Raw genomic sequence first — 16538 nt, forward strand, 5'->3', positions numbered from 1 at the left:
AAGTTTGTGACACCACAAAATAAAAGAAAAATAATAATAATGATAATAAAAAGTTGCAGATAGATTAAATGTGACACCATCAGTGAGGTGACAGCATGCAGGACTGTGTGTTTTATCGTGAACGCGGATGACGAGACGACATTGGCTGTTGTCTTTGTGCCGTCTCGTGTCGCAGATTTCACAGGCCTCTGAGGAAATGTGCGCCACGAAAGGTTAATGCTATCAAAAAAGCATTACTTTTCCTCTCATATTACACTCCCGCCGATACTTCTATAAAAGCAGCTATGTTAACTTTTTGTAAGGCTCTTAAATGAAAAGAAAAAAAGGAGATGAAACCGAGTTAGGTGGGTTTACCTTCTTCTAATACTAAGCGACCTGCACCTTAACTTAACTTTGCTGAGATCAATTGCGCTCTTATTCCAATTCCAATCACAAAAGGGGCCGTAAAGCTCTGACTTAAAAATAGATAAAAGAGAAGAGAAGGGGGGGGGGGCAGCTTGTGCAATCTTGGACATATATTTTATTGTTATTTTTCGTCTGCTGTGAAGCTCTAGCTGGGCAGATATATACTGAGGGGAAGAGGAGAGAGAGTGGGAGAGAGTAAATTGCAGCTTGCTGAAGTTTTTGGATTGAATTCTGAAAATGATCCTTTTAACAGTGATGGGCTCTGAGGCGAGGATAGGGGTCATGCCATTCACAGCGGGTTAAATAGACTTTCATTTAAAATTACATTCTCGATCCATCTCTCCATCTCTCCCCCTCTCCACAGCGGAGTCCCTGCGACTCCCCGTGCGGCGTCTCATCACCGCGCGCCACCCTCACTTTTTAAGTCAATCCCCAACTCCAGCAGAGAGCAGGCAATTGAAGAGAGACAGAAAGTAAGACATAGATAGATAGATAGATAGATAGATAGATAGATAGATAGATAGATAGATAGATAGATAGATAGATAGATAGATAGATAGATAGACTAATTAGATGCATGCATTAATGCTTATACTCCTGTCAAAATAAACTTTTGTTTTTAAAAGCTACAAAATTCTGATCTCTGTGTTGATCTTTTATATTTCTATGTGACTCAGTCTGTGACATGGCTCACGCAGGTGCAGTGGTTAAACACAAACTCCGCGCCAGATTTTTGTTTTCTTTTTTTTGCATGTTGGCACAAGGATTAGCCATGAGTTTAAAACTAAACTCATAGCCTAAAATGTTATAGTTATCATTATAGTAGAAAAGTAATAATAAAGACCATGGAAATGATCAAAGAAGACAAAAGCCTATTCCTTATTATTATTATTATTATTATTATTATTATTATTATTATTATTATTATTATATTAGTATAGTATTTTTTTAATGTTATCGTTATGTTATAAAATTACTAATAAAAAAATCTAAATATCCTCGTCATTATGGGCATTACTAGTCCCGAGTAGTATTATAAATTATACTGCTAATACCATATTTTATATATACAATGTACTTGGCAGGTAGGCTAGCTGTTAGTGGGCCTTTACCCCAAAAAAGCTGATAGGCCCCAACTCTCTTTTATGCACATACCCGGTTAGCTAGCACCAGTAAGCCAGCAACATCAACTTAAAAGTCAGCTATTATTATTTTTATCGTTTACGCGTGTGCTTTTATTTTGAAATGAAATGGCGTGTTACCTGGGGAAGGAAAAAAAGCTGTGAAATTGTGCTTTGTAGCCTTATGTGTGGTACTTTCCTCCAAAGTCATTGTGCTAATGACATTGTTAGCCTGTCAGCACCCCATTGCTTTATGAGGCTATATCGCTAATAAATTAGAGTAAGTAAAGGTGTTAGAGACATTTTACACCAACGAGCTGGAGAAGTCGTTATTTTTTTGTTGTTTTTTTTTAGTTTCTTTGGATTTTGCTGCTCCATCCGCTTGAGTCCGTTCCGCGGAGGAATGCGAAGTCCATGTCGGGTTTTGTCGCCTCTCCCTCAAATTAACTTTAATGTAAAATATATAAAGCAGCTGCGCGCTGTCTCTCTCCCCACATACACACACCAGCCAATCAAGAGCGCAGCAACAGCCCACACGTAGCCTATGCTGAGCGAGCGCGCGGAGCGGAGAAACGCCTGGCAGACCCGGAGCACAACGCGAGGCAGCCAAACCGCTGTCTGTCATTAGCTGAGAGTGTGACACAGGAGTGACAGAGGGGAGAGAGGAGAAGGAGAAGGAGGGAGGAGTGAGCGGTCCCGGTAAACAGACGAGCCGGCCTGAGAGGAGCCGAAGAAAAAAAGAAGAAGAAGAAGACCCCGAGAGAGAGGAAGGGCAGAGAGGTAGAGAGAGGGAGACTGACAGGCGTTACCGAAAGACAAACCGAAGCGTCGACATGAGCGGTCAGTTTGAGGAAGATATCCACGACCGGGGCGAGAGGAAGAGCAGTAAATCCCCGACACTGCTCTCCTCTTACTGCATAGACAGCATTCTGGGCCGCAGGAGTCCCTGTAAGGTCAGACTGATAGGGGCTCAAAGTTTGACGGGTCTGCCCGGCAGAGTGGAGCTCGACAGGACCGCCGACGGTGAGTTTATTTTAAAGGGAAAATTGGAATGATAGTTTACATCGGTTGGCAGTTTTGTAAGGAGGGGTGAATTGGTAACAAAGCAAACTAATTTAGCCCTAAAGTATGTGAGTAACGCTTCTGCAGGAGTTGCTCTAATGAAGCTTGTAGGTGAGCCCATTATAGCCCCAAGAATCTCTTTGATTAATTAAAGTGTTTCCACGACTAAGCAGGTCATTTTAAAGGCCGGTGAAAATATTACATTTTATTTTAGCTTTGAAGAAAATTGAAGTGCCTGTTCATTATTTTTGACATCCTTCTCACGCTTCTCTCTCAGGGCCAACTAAAGAGCCAATCTCTCTCAGCGCTGACATGCACCTGCCTCCAAAGCTCCGCCGGCTGTACGGACCTGGGGGGAAGTATCTCCATGAGCACGCAGAGAAGCTGGAGAGGGAAAGGCTCCTGCTGGAGCAAGCTAGCGAAAGCCTCAAAATCAGCCAGGCGCCACAGGTGAGCATCAGCCGTAGCAAGTCCTACCGAGAGAACGCGTCGCTGAGCCGGGGAGAGGGTGACCAGAGCCCCGGAGAGGCCTCGGAGGACGGCAGCATGGGACTGGTGGAGCTCGGTCCGCTGAAGTTCGAGGAGGACGCAGGGAAGGAAGAAGAGGGCTGCGGGGACGCGGTGGCGCTATCCCCGAAGGACGAGGAGAGGGAGAGTTTGAACGCCGGGGATGGGGACGTGAGGGACGGGGAAGACAGCGTGTGTCTGTCGGCGGGCAGTGACTCGGAGGAAGGGATGCTGAAACGGAAGCAGAGAAGATACAGGACTACCTTCACCAGTTACCAGCTGGAGGAGCTGGAGAGAGCTTTCCAGAAGACTCACTACCCCGATGTCTTCACCAGGTGAGAGAAAAGAGAAAAGAAAAGAAAAAACAAAACAAAACAGGAAGTGTTTGGAAAAAATGTTGTTTTTTTTATTGTAAAATTTTAACTTGATTAAATACAGTTTATTTTCAGTTATTCTGCATCACTCCTTAACGAATTTAAAAGGGACGGTTGTAGGCCTATTAAATTGAATTTTAATGTCCATGTAAAACATATATATAACTGCGTTGCCCTACATTATTATTATTATTATTATTATTATTATTATTATTATTATTATAGCTAAGAGTTAAATGAACACGCTTAAACCTTAAACGAGCCATATGTTCCTTCATACTTCCATAACTGAAGGCGATAATTAATTGCATTTATTTTTAAATAAACACTTCCCCTAGCCCATAAAAATTTTTCAGAAACAGTCCCAGTAATTCCACGCGTGTGTAACAGGACACTGCGCCGATCACAGCTCATAAAATCCCCCACACTAAATCCGTGCTTTAAATAACTGAGCACAATGGGCCTGTAAGTGCTAACGGGGAGACCCCCCTTATTAAAAAAAGAAGGAAAGAAACCCAGTGCCTGCTTCTACATATGGCAGCGGTGTTCCTGCGTGGAGGAATAATTAAGTGGAGCAGCTCAGGTTACCTGTTGGACATGATACTGCGAGCTCAAAGTCAGGGCCTAACCTCAAGCCCAAGGGCAGGTGTACAAACGCGTTGTTCCTACACATACACACACACACACTGAAAGAAATCCAGAGCTTTACAAGCTGATATTTTATACATTTTGTTAAAATTATGTTATCCAGGATTTTTATTTTTATTTTTTTTTTAGTAGTTTGAACCAAAACCAAATAAAATAACCAAATAATAATAATCAATCTCATTCATTTTCTGTTAAATTGACACTTCTGACTTTTCTTCTGAAACATTACGCAAAATTAATTTTTCCAATTTTCCTATTGGGGATTATTCATATATATTTTTTATTTTATTTTTCAGTCGATCTACTTTAAGGCGACTCGTGGGTCTAATTTGAACCGCGAGCTCATCTTGTGTATAGCTGAAGGGAGCGTCAATTGCTTTGTGGCAGGCTAGTTTAGATGTCATTATTTCAACCATTATGTTGTTACGGTGACAGGCCTTGGCTAAGGAAAATCTAACAATCACTAGGCCTATTTCTTTCCATCCGTGACAGGGAAAATAGAATATGGCTATGGCGTCTTTCTGCAGTTCATGTCGGGGAAGAGAGGGGGAAAATCCAGCCTATTTTTGGTCGTCTATTGTTGACAGTGAACAACAGGAGGGGACAAAACAGCAATTCTGCGTTGCTTCCAAATGGTGGCCTGTAACCTTGAATCTTTTCTTACTGTCTCTCTGCTTTTTCTCCCTTCCTCTTTCTGTCTTTGTTATTCTTTTTTATTTCATTTTTTTTAGAGAAGAGCTCGCAATGCGCCTGGATCTCACCGAGGCCCGCGTTCAAGTAAGTGGCTCCGTGTTTCTTTTATCTGAAAAAAAGAGAAGCTTGACTTGTAAATCAAATATAAGGGAGGGGGTGGAGGGGAGAAAAGGAAAAGCAGCATCCTCTAATGTTTTATCTGTCCTCTATAAAATGTCTCCGATATGCAGCGCTGGATAATAACCGGTGATATGCGTCACTGATTGAGGATCAACGATTACGGGCCAATTTGAGGCAATAATTTATTACAGTAAAATGTGTTAAATGGCCCCAGTCGCTGCGCGGGGAAGGTCCTTCCTGTTATTGAATGTTATTACACGCAAACTGGGGACGTTTTAGTGGCTATTAAGCCGAGGCCGGCGATTCATAAAAAGCATACTTAGTGCAGGAGCAAACACTGTCTGTATTCCCGGGATGAGATGGTGTTTGAATTCCCATCAGAGGGCACAGATAGGCGGCGAGGCCGAGGTGTGTGTGTGTGTGCGTGTGCAAAAAAAAAAAAGAATGAAAGAGAGAGGAGGTGGAGGGAGGGGAGGGAGAGAAAGGGGAGGGATAATGCTATTTGATTTCCCATTATGTGATTGCAATAGACCTGCATTGATCCGATGCTCTGCACTTGGGAGCGAATGAGAGACCATTAAAGGTGTTTGCTCCCCCTCACCCCTCCACCACCAACAACCCCCCAATCCCACTCTCTCTCCATCCATCCATCCGTCCATGCCCCCCCTCCTCTCTCCCTCCCTCTCTCCTTCGCTTTGCACTGAAAGCGTGGCTTGCATGTCGAAAGCCCGGGCTCATAAACACGGTGGAAGCTCCGAGATGTTATGGCCGAAGGTAAAACAACAGATGTCTCTTTAGGGGCCGTAGGTGAACAAATCACTTAACGGGCGCCATCAGGAGGTGATAAAAACTCATAAATTCCCGAGGGGCTGTGTAATGCTAAACAGCCCTCTGGGAATTGTGTGTGTGTGTGTGTGTGTGTGTGTGTGTGTGTGCACGCGCACAGTGCCTGTCGCTCAAGCCCCTGCTCTGTTCAGTCACTTTCCACATGTTGACATTTTGCTCATTGTGAGAGTCCCGTGCTTCTGCAGTGCAAACTGGGCAACAGTGGATGCGTGGGAAAGTTAAATAGTCTCTTGGATGGAAGTCACTCGTTCGACGTCTCTTAAGAATTTAATTTAAAGCGCATTAATTGTTATTGGAGCCAGTTCAGCGGTAATTTTCTGGATCTTTTGTTAACACCGCTCTTAATTATCTCTCCCCACCCGAAGCCCGTCTACAGGGAGGAGGGTTTAATTAGACAGAAAGTAGATTTAAGGGACCGTGAGCGGCGGGGTTTACCTTGCATGTAATTACCGGTGACTTTCCGCCTGTTGGCCACCACCTGAACTAGACAACTATTAGACTACACTGACACAACATTCAATAGAGATTATGTTAATTAGAGTGCGACATTGCTGTGAAGTAAGCAGGATAGAGAGTTATAGATCTAATTTTAACCTGGGTTACAACTAGCTTTGAGCAGACGCCTCTTTTGCCTCTATGTAGGAAATTTGCTCTTTCTTTTCTCCTTTATCACTTATTAGTGTAAAAGTAATATCTTTTTGTGTTGTATCTGCCATCTTGCTCCTAATACTAATGTGTTTCTCATCTTTTTCTGCCCTCAGGTGTGGTTTCAAAACCGAAGGGCCAAGTGGAGGAAACGCGAGAAGGCCGGGGTGCAGGGCCACCCGTCAGGCCTGCCATTTCCAGGCCCTCTTGCAGCGGGCCATCCTCTCAGCCACTACCTAGAGGGAGGACCCTTCCCTCCTCACCCACATCCAGCTCTGGAGTCTGCATGGACGGCTGCAGCAGCTGCAGCTGCAGCCTTCCCAGGCTTGGCTCCACCACCTCACAACGGCTCTGGCCCACCCTTGGCTGCCCCACTCGGCCTGGGCACCTTCCTGGGCACGGCTGCCATGTTTCGCCACCCTGCCTTTATTGGACCCACTTTTGGCAGGTAAGCTGCACCGATCGACAGACTTCCCTTGGATCTAATGAATGATAATTCTTTGGACAACGCATCTCCCGTTGGACTTTGTTCCTCCAATAAAAAATTGACCTTCATGTTTATTCCTGTGTTTTACAGTAAATGACAACAATTTTAGAGGCAGACACAGACAGAAAATGCAGAGCAGCATTAGAGCTTAAAATAAACTGCCAGCAACTCTAATGAGTGATGTTTACACTAATCCTCAGTCACACTCCCTCACTGTTTATCTCAGTGTCTGATTACAAATATGTTATACTGTTAACCATTCACAGTGGCATGTAATCACTCTGTCAAACACCTTAATAAATTAACAGAACGTGTGATTGTGCAAGACAAGCTGTGAGGAGGGGTGACACGATACTCTCCATATGCCACAGTTACCTTCTCCATTATACACCATTATGCTTTCTATTTAGCTTTAATATAAAAGAAGTCAGCATGGAATACATGACATAAATCTTTCCAAGGAGGAGGTTTGAGAATTCTAATGAGCAGGCAATACTGTTCCTCTTCGTACGCCATCACACTGACAGGATTTTGGGTCATCCTGCACTCTGATGTAGGAAGCAAAGAGAGTGAAATGCATAAATTAAACTTGAATATGGTTTTAATTTCAAATAATATATATAGAGTTCTGCATTTTGTTCTTCTTTCAGGCTCTTCTCCAGTATGGGTCCTCTGACCAGTGCTTCCACCGCTGCAGCTCTCCTCCGTCAGCCCGCACCTCCTGTAGAGAACCCCTCCCACACGGGGCCCGTCCTCCCTGACCCTTCCTCATCTTCCTCCACTACTACTTCTTCAGCCGCAGCGGACCGCAGAGCCTCGAGTATCGCCGCGCTGCGCCTCAAGGCCAAGGAACACTCAGCTCAGCTCACCCAGCTAAACATCCTGCCCACCGGAGCCACAGGGAAGGAGGTGTGCTGAACACTCAACACCAGCTCTAGACCTCCCCGTCCTGGGCTTATGTCCCATCCCACGACACCCCACCCACCCAAAACTTCTCCAAATACCCCATTTGTACCTCTGGAAGCTGAAGTCCTGTTTGCCCCCCCCCCCCCCCCCCCCCCCCCCCCCCTCCATGTTTAGCCATCCCTGTTACCTCATGTTTCCCCACCCCCAAAAATAGCACGACCAAATTTAAAGGAGCACTGGTTTTATAAAGGTGTGTGTGTGTGTGTGTGTGTGTGTGTGTGTGTGTGTGTGTGTGTGTGTGTGTGTGTGTGTGTGTGTGTGTGTGTGTGTGTGTGTGTGTGTGTGTGTGTGTGTGTGTGTGCGTGGTAATTGCAGTTATTATTACATTGCTTTACACTCCATACACACACTTCCCTGACAGACAGTCCACTAAATTACATATTTAACTTTTTAAAATGTTTCCACATTTGGTTATTTTAAGACACAGTCTAACAGAAGACTTTTAAATATTTCTTGATTCTTTTATAGTATACATGAACGTGACTTACACAGTCTAACTACCAAATAGATTAAAAAAAAAAATACAATTAAATTAATAAATAAAATAAATAAATCACCATTGGAGGAAGGTGGAAGTATATTTACTAAAATAATGTACTTAAGTACAAATATTTTGAGTATTTCTACTTCACTTTTGCGACATTCCAAAGGCCTTTACGTTATTTAAATATTAAATACAATTTAACTAGATTAAAACTGTGTCCACTTATTGTAATCCATTTTAACCTAATTGTTTTTAATAAATGTGGGTGACACCAAAAGGCCGTTTTTAATCCACAGTTTCTGTGCATTTTTCTAATTCTTTCTCTGCATTCAATTATTTTAAAAACACCTTTTTCTTTTTTTTAACCGACCATCTTCAGGCTGTTTTTACTTAAGAGTCTGTCATCTTCCACACACACACACACACACACACACACACGCGCGCGCGCGCTGTGAGAGCTGAAGAACCGCAGGGGAACCCAGACTTCTAGAAAGAAATCTTGTGCTACTTCAAATGTGGACAACGGCGAGTGCTCGACATTAACACTGCTTAATCTGTATGCACTGATGTGGGCTGAGCAGGTCTGCATCTATGACAAAGGCGTGTTGGAGGAGGTCCACCCTGAACCAAAGGAAAACTGTCCATAGACCTTCCATAGCCTTCTCTTCTACAAGCCTGACTCCTCTCCACTGCTCGCCTACCCGACCGTCACACTCAGCCGTCATATATACGTATATATATATATATAAATATATATAGGCCTATATTTTTAAATCCCTGTATCAGTTCAGTGTGGTTTAAGGTGGTTTGAGTCCACGTCAGCACGAGATTTCTGTAAATTTACTGCAATTTTTCTCCTCCCTGTCTGATTATCGCAGCGGTGGCATTTCCGCTGAGTGTGACTGCAGGGCACGCGAGCAGCGTAGAGATCTGGTGTTTCTTTAATGACCTGACTGTGTGAGAGAAAACTGTACATACTGCGTTTAAAAAATAAAAAAAAAGGGGGGGGGAGTAAAAAAAAAAAAAAAAATCAAAACAAGGTCGTGTATATTTCAAGAGACCGTGTTTTGATCCTTTGCACTCGGTGTAGTGTGTAATGAATGTCGCCCTGTGTAGAATTCCACCCGTGTTTATCAATTATTAGGTTTTTAGATAATTATTTATGTCACCCTCCCTACCCCCCTTAAGGAAATGAGTGAAGGACGCTTTTTGTTTTTGTTTTTCTTATAATTATTAAGTGATTGTACGTTTCCTGGTTTAATATAACTAATTTGAATAAATTACATTGGTAAAATTTGTTATCGTTTATTATTTCAGATTCCTTTAGGACTCACATAGGCCTAAAACCAGGAAAATTAAATAATGCGAAATAGAATATTATAGAACTATTAATAAAAAGTGTTATGGAAAAAAAATACGCTTTCTGTCTTAAATTGAATATTTATTTATTTATTTATTTTAAATGTATGCCACCGGTGCCATTAGAGAGCAATGCTGGAATGTAAAATAAATATCCAGCCAGCTTCACTCACAGGTTGCCTGGTGTTCACTCATGCCTGCAGGCCAGCTGAAACAAAGAAGAGGAATCTATCGAGATGCAGCTCCACCTGCAGAAAGCCAAAATCCACGAGGTGTTTAATCCGGTGCGCTGCGTGCGTCTATCCTCTTCAGTGGAGTTGACAAAATACTGACCATATATTCATGAGCTTAATCCCCAACATGTGAAACGCGCGACAAAGGAGAGGGGTTTTCAATTAGATCGCCCACTTTATCTTGGGGGGCCCGTCACAAAACTTCCTTTAAAACCCTTTAAAGGCGCTAAATTGGTCTTAACATCTGTAATGCCGTCTCGATGGAAGCGAGTCCCCTTTGTCATTAATGAAGTAACAAACCACTTCATCAAACTGCTTTCACACACACAACCTCGTAGAGTTAATTCCCCTCAATCCCCCCCTCTTCCCCTCCTCTCTCTCTCTCTCTCTCTCTCCATTGGATCTCGCTATACTGATGCAGGACTATTACAGCAATCAATGGTTACTCTCCTCGGTGCCCGACCAAATCGCGTGAAATTACCCTGCGGATTAATGTAGCCCATGTTTTTATTGTGTGCATCTATGGAAGAAGAAGAAAACCTGTTCTTGTCCCTTCAGTGCTCTTTGCTTTATGATCTTATACCTGTTAATCAGCCATTTTACTCCAAACATGCAGGAATTAGATCCGGCAGTAGACTGATGGAAAGATGTATCTGAATTTATCCCAATGCAGCTTCTGACAAAGTCATCCAGCCGCCCCTTGGAGCATAATGCCGAAAAAAAAAGAGATAAAAACCAATTTTCTCCTATGTGCCCAAACCACCATCCACGATGTGTGAGAGCTCCATGTTTTTTAAAATTTCCCCCATTCTTTTGCTCAAGCTCGGTGGAGCGTGTGTGTTTTTTTCCTGTATAGGGTTTTGATGAGATTGTCCGGGAAGTTTTAATCTTATTGTGAATATAACTAATGAATGGCAAACCAATTTGTCCCTAATATCTGGGGAATGCCAGGAGGCGGGTGACCCGCTGGGAGCGAGGCTTAAACTTTCTTTGCAGCGCAAAAAGGCGAGAAAATTGAAATGCTGTCGAAGGCCAATGGCTCTGGATTTATAAAGTCACACTTGTTCCATTCAAGACAGCGCCTGCACTTGGGATTAGGCCAGGAGGCTCCTTATTGCATGAATGACCATGATAATGAATGTTGATATAAAAATGGGGCCGGCTGTCCAATCGCGAGCTGTTTTCTTGCAAACTGGCTGCAAGAAAAAAAAAGAAAGGGAAAAAAAAAGACGCCAAATCTGCATTATTTGCTGGATTGCGTCAGTGCAGCGGGTCTTAATGCTACTGCCCGCCTCTCGCAGGTAAATCCAAACGTCCAGAAAATCTCCCCCCACTGACTTGTCTGCCCATTTTCATCATTCTCCTTCTCCTTCCCCGAGCTGCTGGACTTGATTTGGTCCGTGATTTTGGATTCTCCCGGGCCTCGTCTCCCCCACCACGTCCCTGCCAGAGAGAATAGGTCCAATCACTCCACAGCCTCAGCCGGATCAGTCCTCACTCAGTCCCCGGGAGAGGAGCTCTAAAAGGCGCTTTGATGAACGGCTCCCCCTCCTTTCCCCCCAGGCGGAGAACCAGGCCCGATGAAAGACCTGAATAGCAGGGCCATGGCTCTCCGCTCCCCTCTCGGATCGCCCCTTAATTCCCCCGTCTCTCTTGCTCTCATCCAATTAGCTCAGTGTATTAAGCGGTTTATCGTCTCATAACCGCCCTTTCAGCTCCAACAAGGGAGACACTTTGCAATAGGACCAGCTCTCCTTTTGACACCCTCTCTGGTGCTTGTATGTTCCACCGCGCTATGAATAACAGCGACAGAATAGGGGACTAATTCCCTCATCAAAGCCTACCTTGTCCATCGCTGGTCAAAACGACAAGCAATAAAGCTTAACACGACAATACAAAGAGACTTGTTCGACCTTATTAGCTTAGCAGGGTCAAATTAATGCAGGGGACTTCATTTGACTGGTTTACTGCAAAGCGGGAGGACAAAACGAGGGCCCATACTCAAAAAACCCCGCAGTCTGATAGAGGGAACAGGAGCCCTGAGCACAGCTACTGTGAGCTGAGGGTGATTAAATGGTGGGGAAAGTAAAGAAGGAAAAAAATAAGTTAGTGAGGGAGAAGTAGTGGAACTAATATGCTTTAATAAATATGTAAAGTTATGTCTGTAAATGCATGCAGACGCTTTCTCTCACACACACTCAGCATGTTCTATCCATTGCATAGTGAATCACGGTTTAAGTGTTCGGCCCACTTAAGGTTGCCTTCACAAGTCACAGTGGTTTGAAGTGATTTGTGAGGCGTACAGTGTTTATGGAAATGCACACGGCAGGATGGAGTAAAAAAAATCCCTCGACTGTATTAACACAAAGGAGAATTCTTGGGAGGAAAAACGCGAGAAACACTCAAGCAGCGGGTTACATGTTGAACTTTAAGTAGAGCTGAGTAAATACAGCCAGCATTTAGTACGCACAGGCTGGCATTACTATAGATTAACATGCATTTGGGCAAACGTTATAGTTTAATCCCTTTAACGGTGTGCTTGCACTGGGAGCAATCAGTGAGCAGGAATGCTTCGTGCACTGGGATTTAACTGGGTAAAATACTCTACCCTCAAATGATTACCTAGATTGATTGATTGATTGGTAATTTATTTCAACATGTGAACAATATACAAGTACATTTAGAAAAGAAATGAGAGAAAAAAAATATACTATACAAATTACATACAAAAAAACATTCTGATTAATTTACATGTTGAAAGGGAGTGGGAAGAAGTATACACTTATTTAATCCCACCCCTGTCCCATAAATTATCAGTGAATATTTAGTCAGCTTCCTTACTGATATAATTTGTAATAAAAATAGTGAACAGATTTCTGATATACTATATACTATAATATCACATCATGAATTTTTTTAGAACAAACTAACATGTCAATATACAGGCTTATAAAATGTCCTAATAGAAGGCTTTAAGTCTTCTCTCAGCTCCTGATTAGACTTATTTCTGGGACATGACTTTTCTGTGTTGGTCTTTATGTGAAAATAAGATTAAAAAATTAATGTATATAATATTAGGACATTTATTTCATTTAGTACTCATTATAGACTTTATTAGCAACAGTTTGATGCAGGAGCTATATTATTAACACTACATATAACCTGCTGCAGCAGATTCTAATCTATATGATCCTGAAGATGTGGAGGAAAATGACGAGCTACATCAGGCTCTGGACACAGATTACTGGGTAGTATGATTGATTCATTGTTGCTTTCAGTGGTCCTGTGAGCAAATGATGCTGAATGACGCTCTATTTAGCTACCCAGATGTCCCAATGTTGTGAACATTCTTTCCCCCAATTTAATAAATCTGACTTTTATCACAGTGCCATCACAGTGCCATTACAGTGGCAAACCAGGATCTCCACCCACCCAGTTTGTCGTCTCCCCCACCCACTCCCCAAACAACACAGGACTAACTTCTTATCCATTTAGCCTTTTATTGAGGTTTCAGTATGAAAAACATTAAATTGTTCAATATCAAAATATTCTGATCATTACAAAGAAACAGGACAAAAATCCTACCGAGAGATACAACTCTGTTACACAGAACATTAAATGCTTTAAAAACAATTTGCACAGAGGAGGAAGGAGGAGAGAGAGAGAGAGAGAGGGGGGGGGGAGGTGAAAGAGATGAAATGACATCAGTTAAAACAGACGCAGTGGAGGAGAAGATCAGCTGTTCGATACTGGGACAAAAGAGCGAGGGAGCAGCGCGTGTGGCCTGCCTCACCCCGTCTCTCCCTGCATCCTCCTTTACTCTTTTCTTTCATCCACTGATCTGACTCACACACGCACACAGACACACACACAGGATGAATGGTAGTAATCAGAACAAGTGTCCGATCGCTGCAGGCATCCAGTGGTCTTAGAGGCTGGGGTCACTATCATTGGGTAATTAGCTGCTTTTGGACTATACTGGCTGCTCTGAGGATAAGTCATTTTTACACTCTCACACTTACACACACACACACATCTGGGCACAGCTAGCCTCTGCACGCACAATAGGCTGTCATTTAGGTATGATTGCTGCTCCCCTTTACCATACAGAGCCAGGGTGACGGGGTCAAATAATGAGAGAGTGTGTGTGCGGATGGGGAAGCTGTGATTGGGTTTTAAGCTATATTACAAGACCATTAGCTACAGGGTAGATGACATAAGGGTTAGGAGGCTGAGGTCTATATGTGGAAACTGCAAACAAAGAAAACAGATGTGGTTGTGTGAGCATATGTCCAGCTTTTTGAGTCAGAAACTGGAGCCTCTTGGTGGTGACGTCTTCATGGAGGTTTATGTTGTTTTACTTGAGGGAGGAGAAAGCCTGGAAGAGTTTGGCCAGGTTAATCTCCGAGTACCCGCTGGATGCCAAGGCTTTGTCTGGTACATCCTTTAGCTTCCGATAGACGTCTTTTTCTTCATTCATCTTGTTAAAAGGTTCTGAAGGAGGACAGAAAGAAGATTTGATATTGTTAGAGCTCTGTAGAAGGATCATGCATGCATTTCAACCTAACTATTCACTCTTGGATGACTTCAGCTGCCCTCCATCCGTGGGATTAAGCTGTGCAGAGTCCTACTGTAGAGTAACAGAGAGCACAATGACTTTGTTTCTACTCATAAAAACTTAAAGAGTGTTTTAACCTTAAGTGGAGAGAGCTAACAGATCCAATGCTATCTGCAAGTAATGCTATCAAGTTTGAGGGCTAGGAGGGAGACCACACAGAATTGGACTGATGGGTCGATGGGTCGATGGGTCGATGGCGCGCGCGCACACACACACACACACACACACACACACACACACACACACACACACACACACACACACACACACACACACACACACACACGATCGATAGAAAACCCCAACGAGAGCATCAAGTCAATATTTTGCCCCCGTTATCTCTCCAGGTGGGCCGCAATAAGGCCAGAGAGAAGACTGAGCGGGCAGGGCGGCCACTACAACCAAATCTTTACAGTATTATACCAAGCGTCAAGTGTAGATGAAGTATCATCTACCAAGTAATAACACAGCGTCAAACCAATGAGTGCAGCATGCGACATCAGGTATAACAGCGAGCTGATACAGGTGAAGAAGCAGGAAAATGGGCACTGTGTTTTTAATCTTTTCATTTTCAATTATAGGGGAGAAAGAAAAAAAAAACCCTCACAAGCCGCAGTCATCACTTTTATTCACTTTACTTGCAACTTGGTCCTCGGAGCTTCGAATAAAAATCATTTAGGCACCAGCACCACTTATTTGTAAACAACAACAATCAGAGGGTGTCAGCAGCAAATTAAAGTCAATGAGCAGTGAGGCTGTGGAAAATTGCATGGGGCATTTTTTTTAAACTATTATTTCCTGACACTTTATAAAACAAATGATAAATTGAGTAAATAATTTGCATATTAACTGATTAAAAAGAAAAAAAAAAAACAAGCTGGCTGCAGCTGGGACTGTGGCCGTCTTCAGATGTTTAACTTTGGACGATTTCAGAAGATCGGGCACGGATATTTTCCCCCAATTGTAGCACCCAGCAGGGGTCCGGGTGCTACATGTGCAGCCAAACTCATTCTCAGGACTGGAAATACAAACATGAGATTCACTTGCTAGCAGTGAATGCACCAGACAACAACAAAGACTTGGTGCCAAAGCAGGGTGGGAGCCGGCTAACGTCCAAGTGGACTACATCGGACATTTACGCTCTTGCAATCACGTCTGGTGGGTGATGTCTTTAAGAATGAAGGGCTGCAGTGCATGTGTGAAAACTGCTTATGTCACTGCTACCCTCAGCCCAAAGTGATGAGTTCACATTGCTGGTTTAGGTGGTATAATTCCATTAAATACTAAAGGCTTCATCTTTTTAAATGACTAAATGATTAAACGGACATCGATGTGATTAATTAAACAAAGTGTGTCTGTGTTTATCTAAATCACACACAAAGTCCTCCATATGGCCGACTGTCATGTCCTCGCCATCTCCACAGCCCTATCTCCTGTCTCGTCCTTCCTGCCTGCTGCATTAGTGGCTGCTGGATAAATACCAGCCCACCGACTGCCCAAGGGAACAAAGGTTAAATACACAGAGATCAACAGTGAGGCGCGCGCGCACACACAAAATACATGACAACGAAGGTAGTTAAACACTTAAAAAGCACAATAACTCAGTCACTAAAGACATCTATGTGACAGAAACAGCAATCACACATGCATGTGCACACACACCACGCACACATATAGAAGATGGTGTGGTTGACTTTAACACCAGCAGCCACTATTACCAGATAATCCTCACGTTAGCTAAGGATGGACAGGGATGGAGGGAGAAGAGAGGCAGGCAGAGGCAGACTAGTCTATTTATCTGGGGAATAGAAGGGGGGGGTGATGATGCATGATCAAGCGAAAGCAATCATGTCATCATTTCTGAAAGGTAGGAGAAAATAATTCCCCCCCCCTCCTCACTCCTTTCCACCTCAATCACTGCGTGGCGAACGGATAAAAGAATGATTTAAAAGTCACGGAGAGGAAAAGAA

General features: G+C 43.3%; 2 protein-coding genes across 3 annotated transcripts in view; one reads left to right on the plus strand and one right to left on the minus strand.

Moving 5' to 3' along the window:
* The first annotated feature begins 2037 nt into the window (after nt 1-2037).
* Nucleotides 2038-9394, plus strand: arxa (aristaless related homeobox a). The gene is made up of 5 exons (XM_085418569.1): nt 2038-2549; nt 2866-3430; nt 4849-4894; nt 6538-6869; nt 7559-9394. Exons 1-5 carry the CDS (start codon nt 2360-2362, stop codon nt 7824-7826), a joined length of 1401 nt encoding a protein of 466 aa, XP_085274695.1. The 5' UTR covers nt 2038-2359; the 3' UTR covers nt 7827-9394.
* Nucleotides 9395-13435: 4041 nt separating this feature from the next.
* The window catches only part of pola1 (polymerase (DNA directed), alpha 1), a 71914-nt gene continuing 68811 nt past the window's right edge, over nt 13436-16538 (minus strand). For both annotated transcript variants that reach the window (XM_085418571.1, XM_085418570.1), the window contains exon 37: nt 13436-14444. In XM_085418571.1, the coding sequence (XP_085274697.1) occupies nt 14308-14444 (137 nt within the window). In that variant the 3' untranslated portion in view covers nt 13436-14307. The remainder of the gene's footprint in view (nt 14445-16538) is intronic.

Source organism: Rhamphochromis longiceps, linkage group LG9 (assembly GCF_057381845.1).
Source record: "Rhamphochromis longiceps isolate RC_006_pf linkage group LG9, R_longiceps_female_GT1.1, whole genome shotgun sequence".
In the NCBI taxonomy this organism is placed as follows: Eukaryota; Metazoa; Chordata; class Actinopteri; order Cichliformes; family Cichlidae; genus Rhamphochromis; species Rhamphochromis longiceps.

Excerpts from the sequence above, each read along its gene's own strand:
- arxa (XM_085418569.1), top strand. The coding sequence starts at position 2,360 with ATGAGCGGTCAGTTTGAGGAAGATATCCACGACCGGGGCGAGAGGAAG. Across the intron at positions 4,895-6,537 it reads TCACCGAGGCCCGCGTTCAA|GTGTGGTTTCAAAACCGAAG; the intron begins GTAAGTGGCTCC and ends TTCTGCCCTCAG. Across the intron at positions 6,870-7,558 it reads ATTGGACCCACTTTTGGCAG|GCTCTTCTCCAGTATGGGTC; the intron begins GTAAGCTGCACC and ends TTCTTCTTTCAG.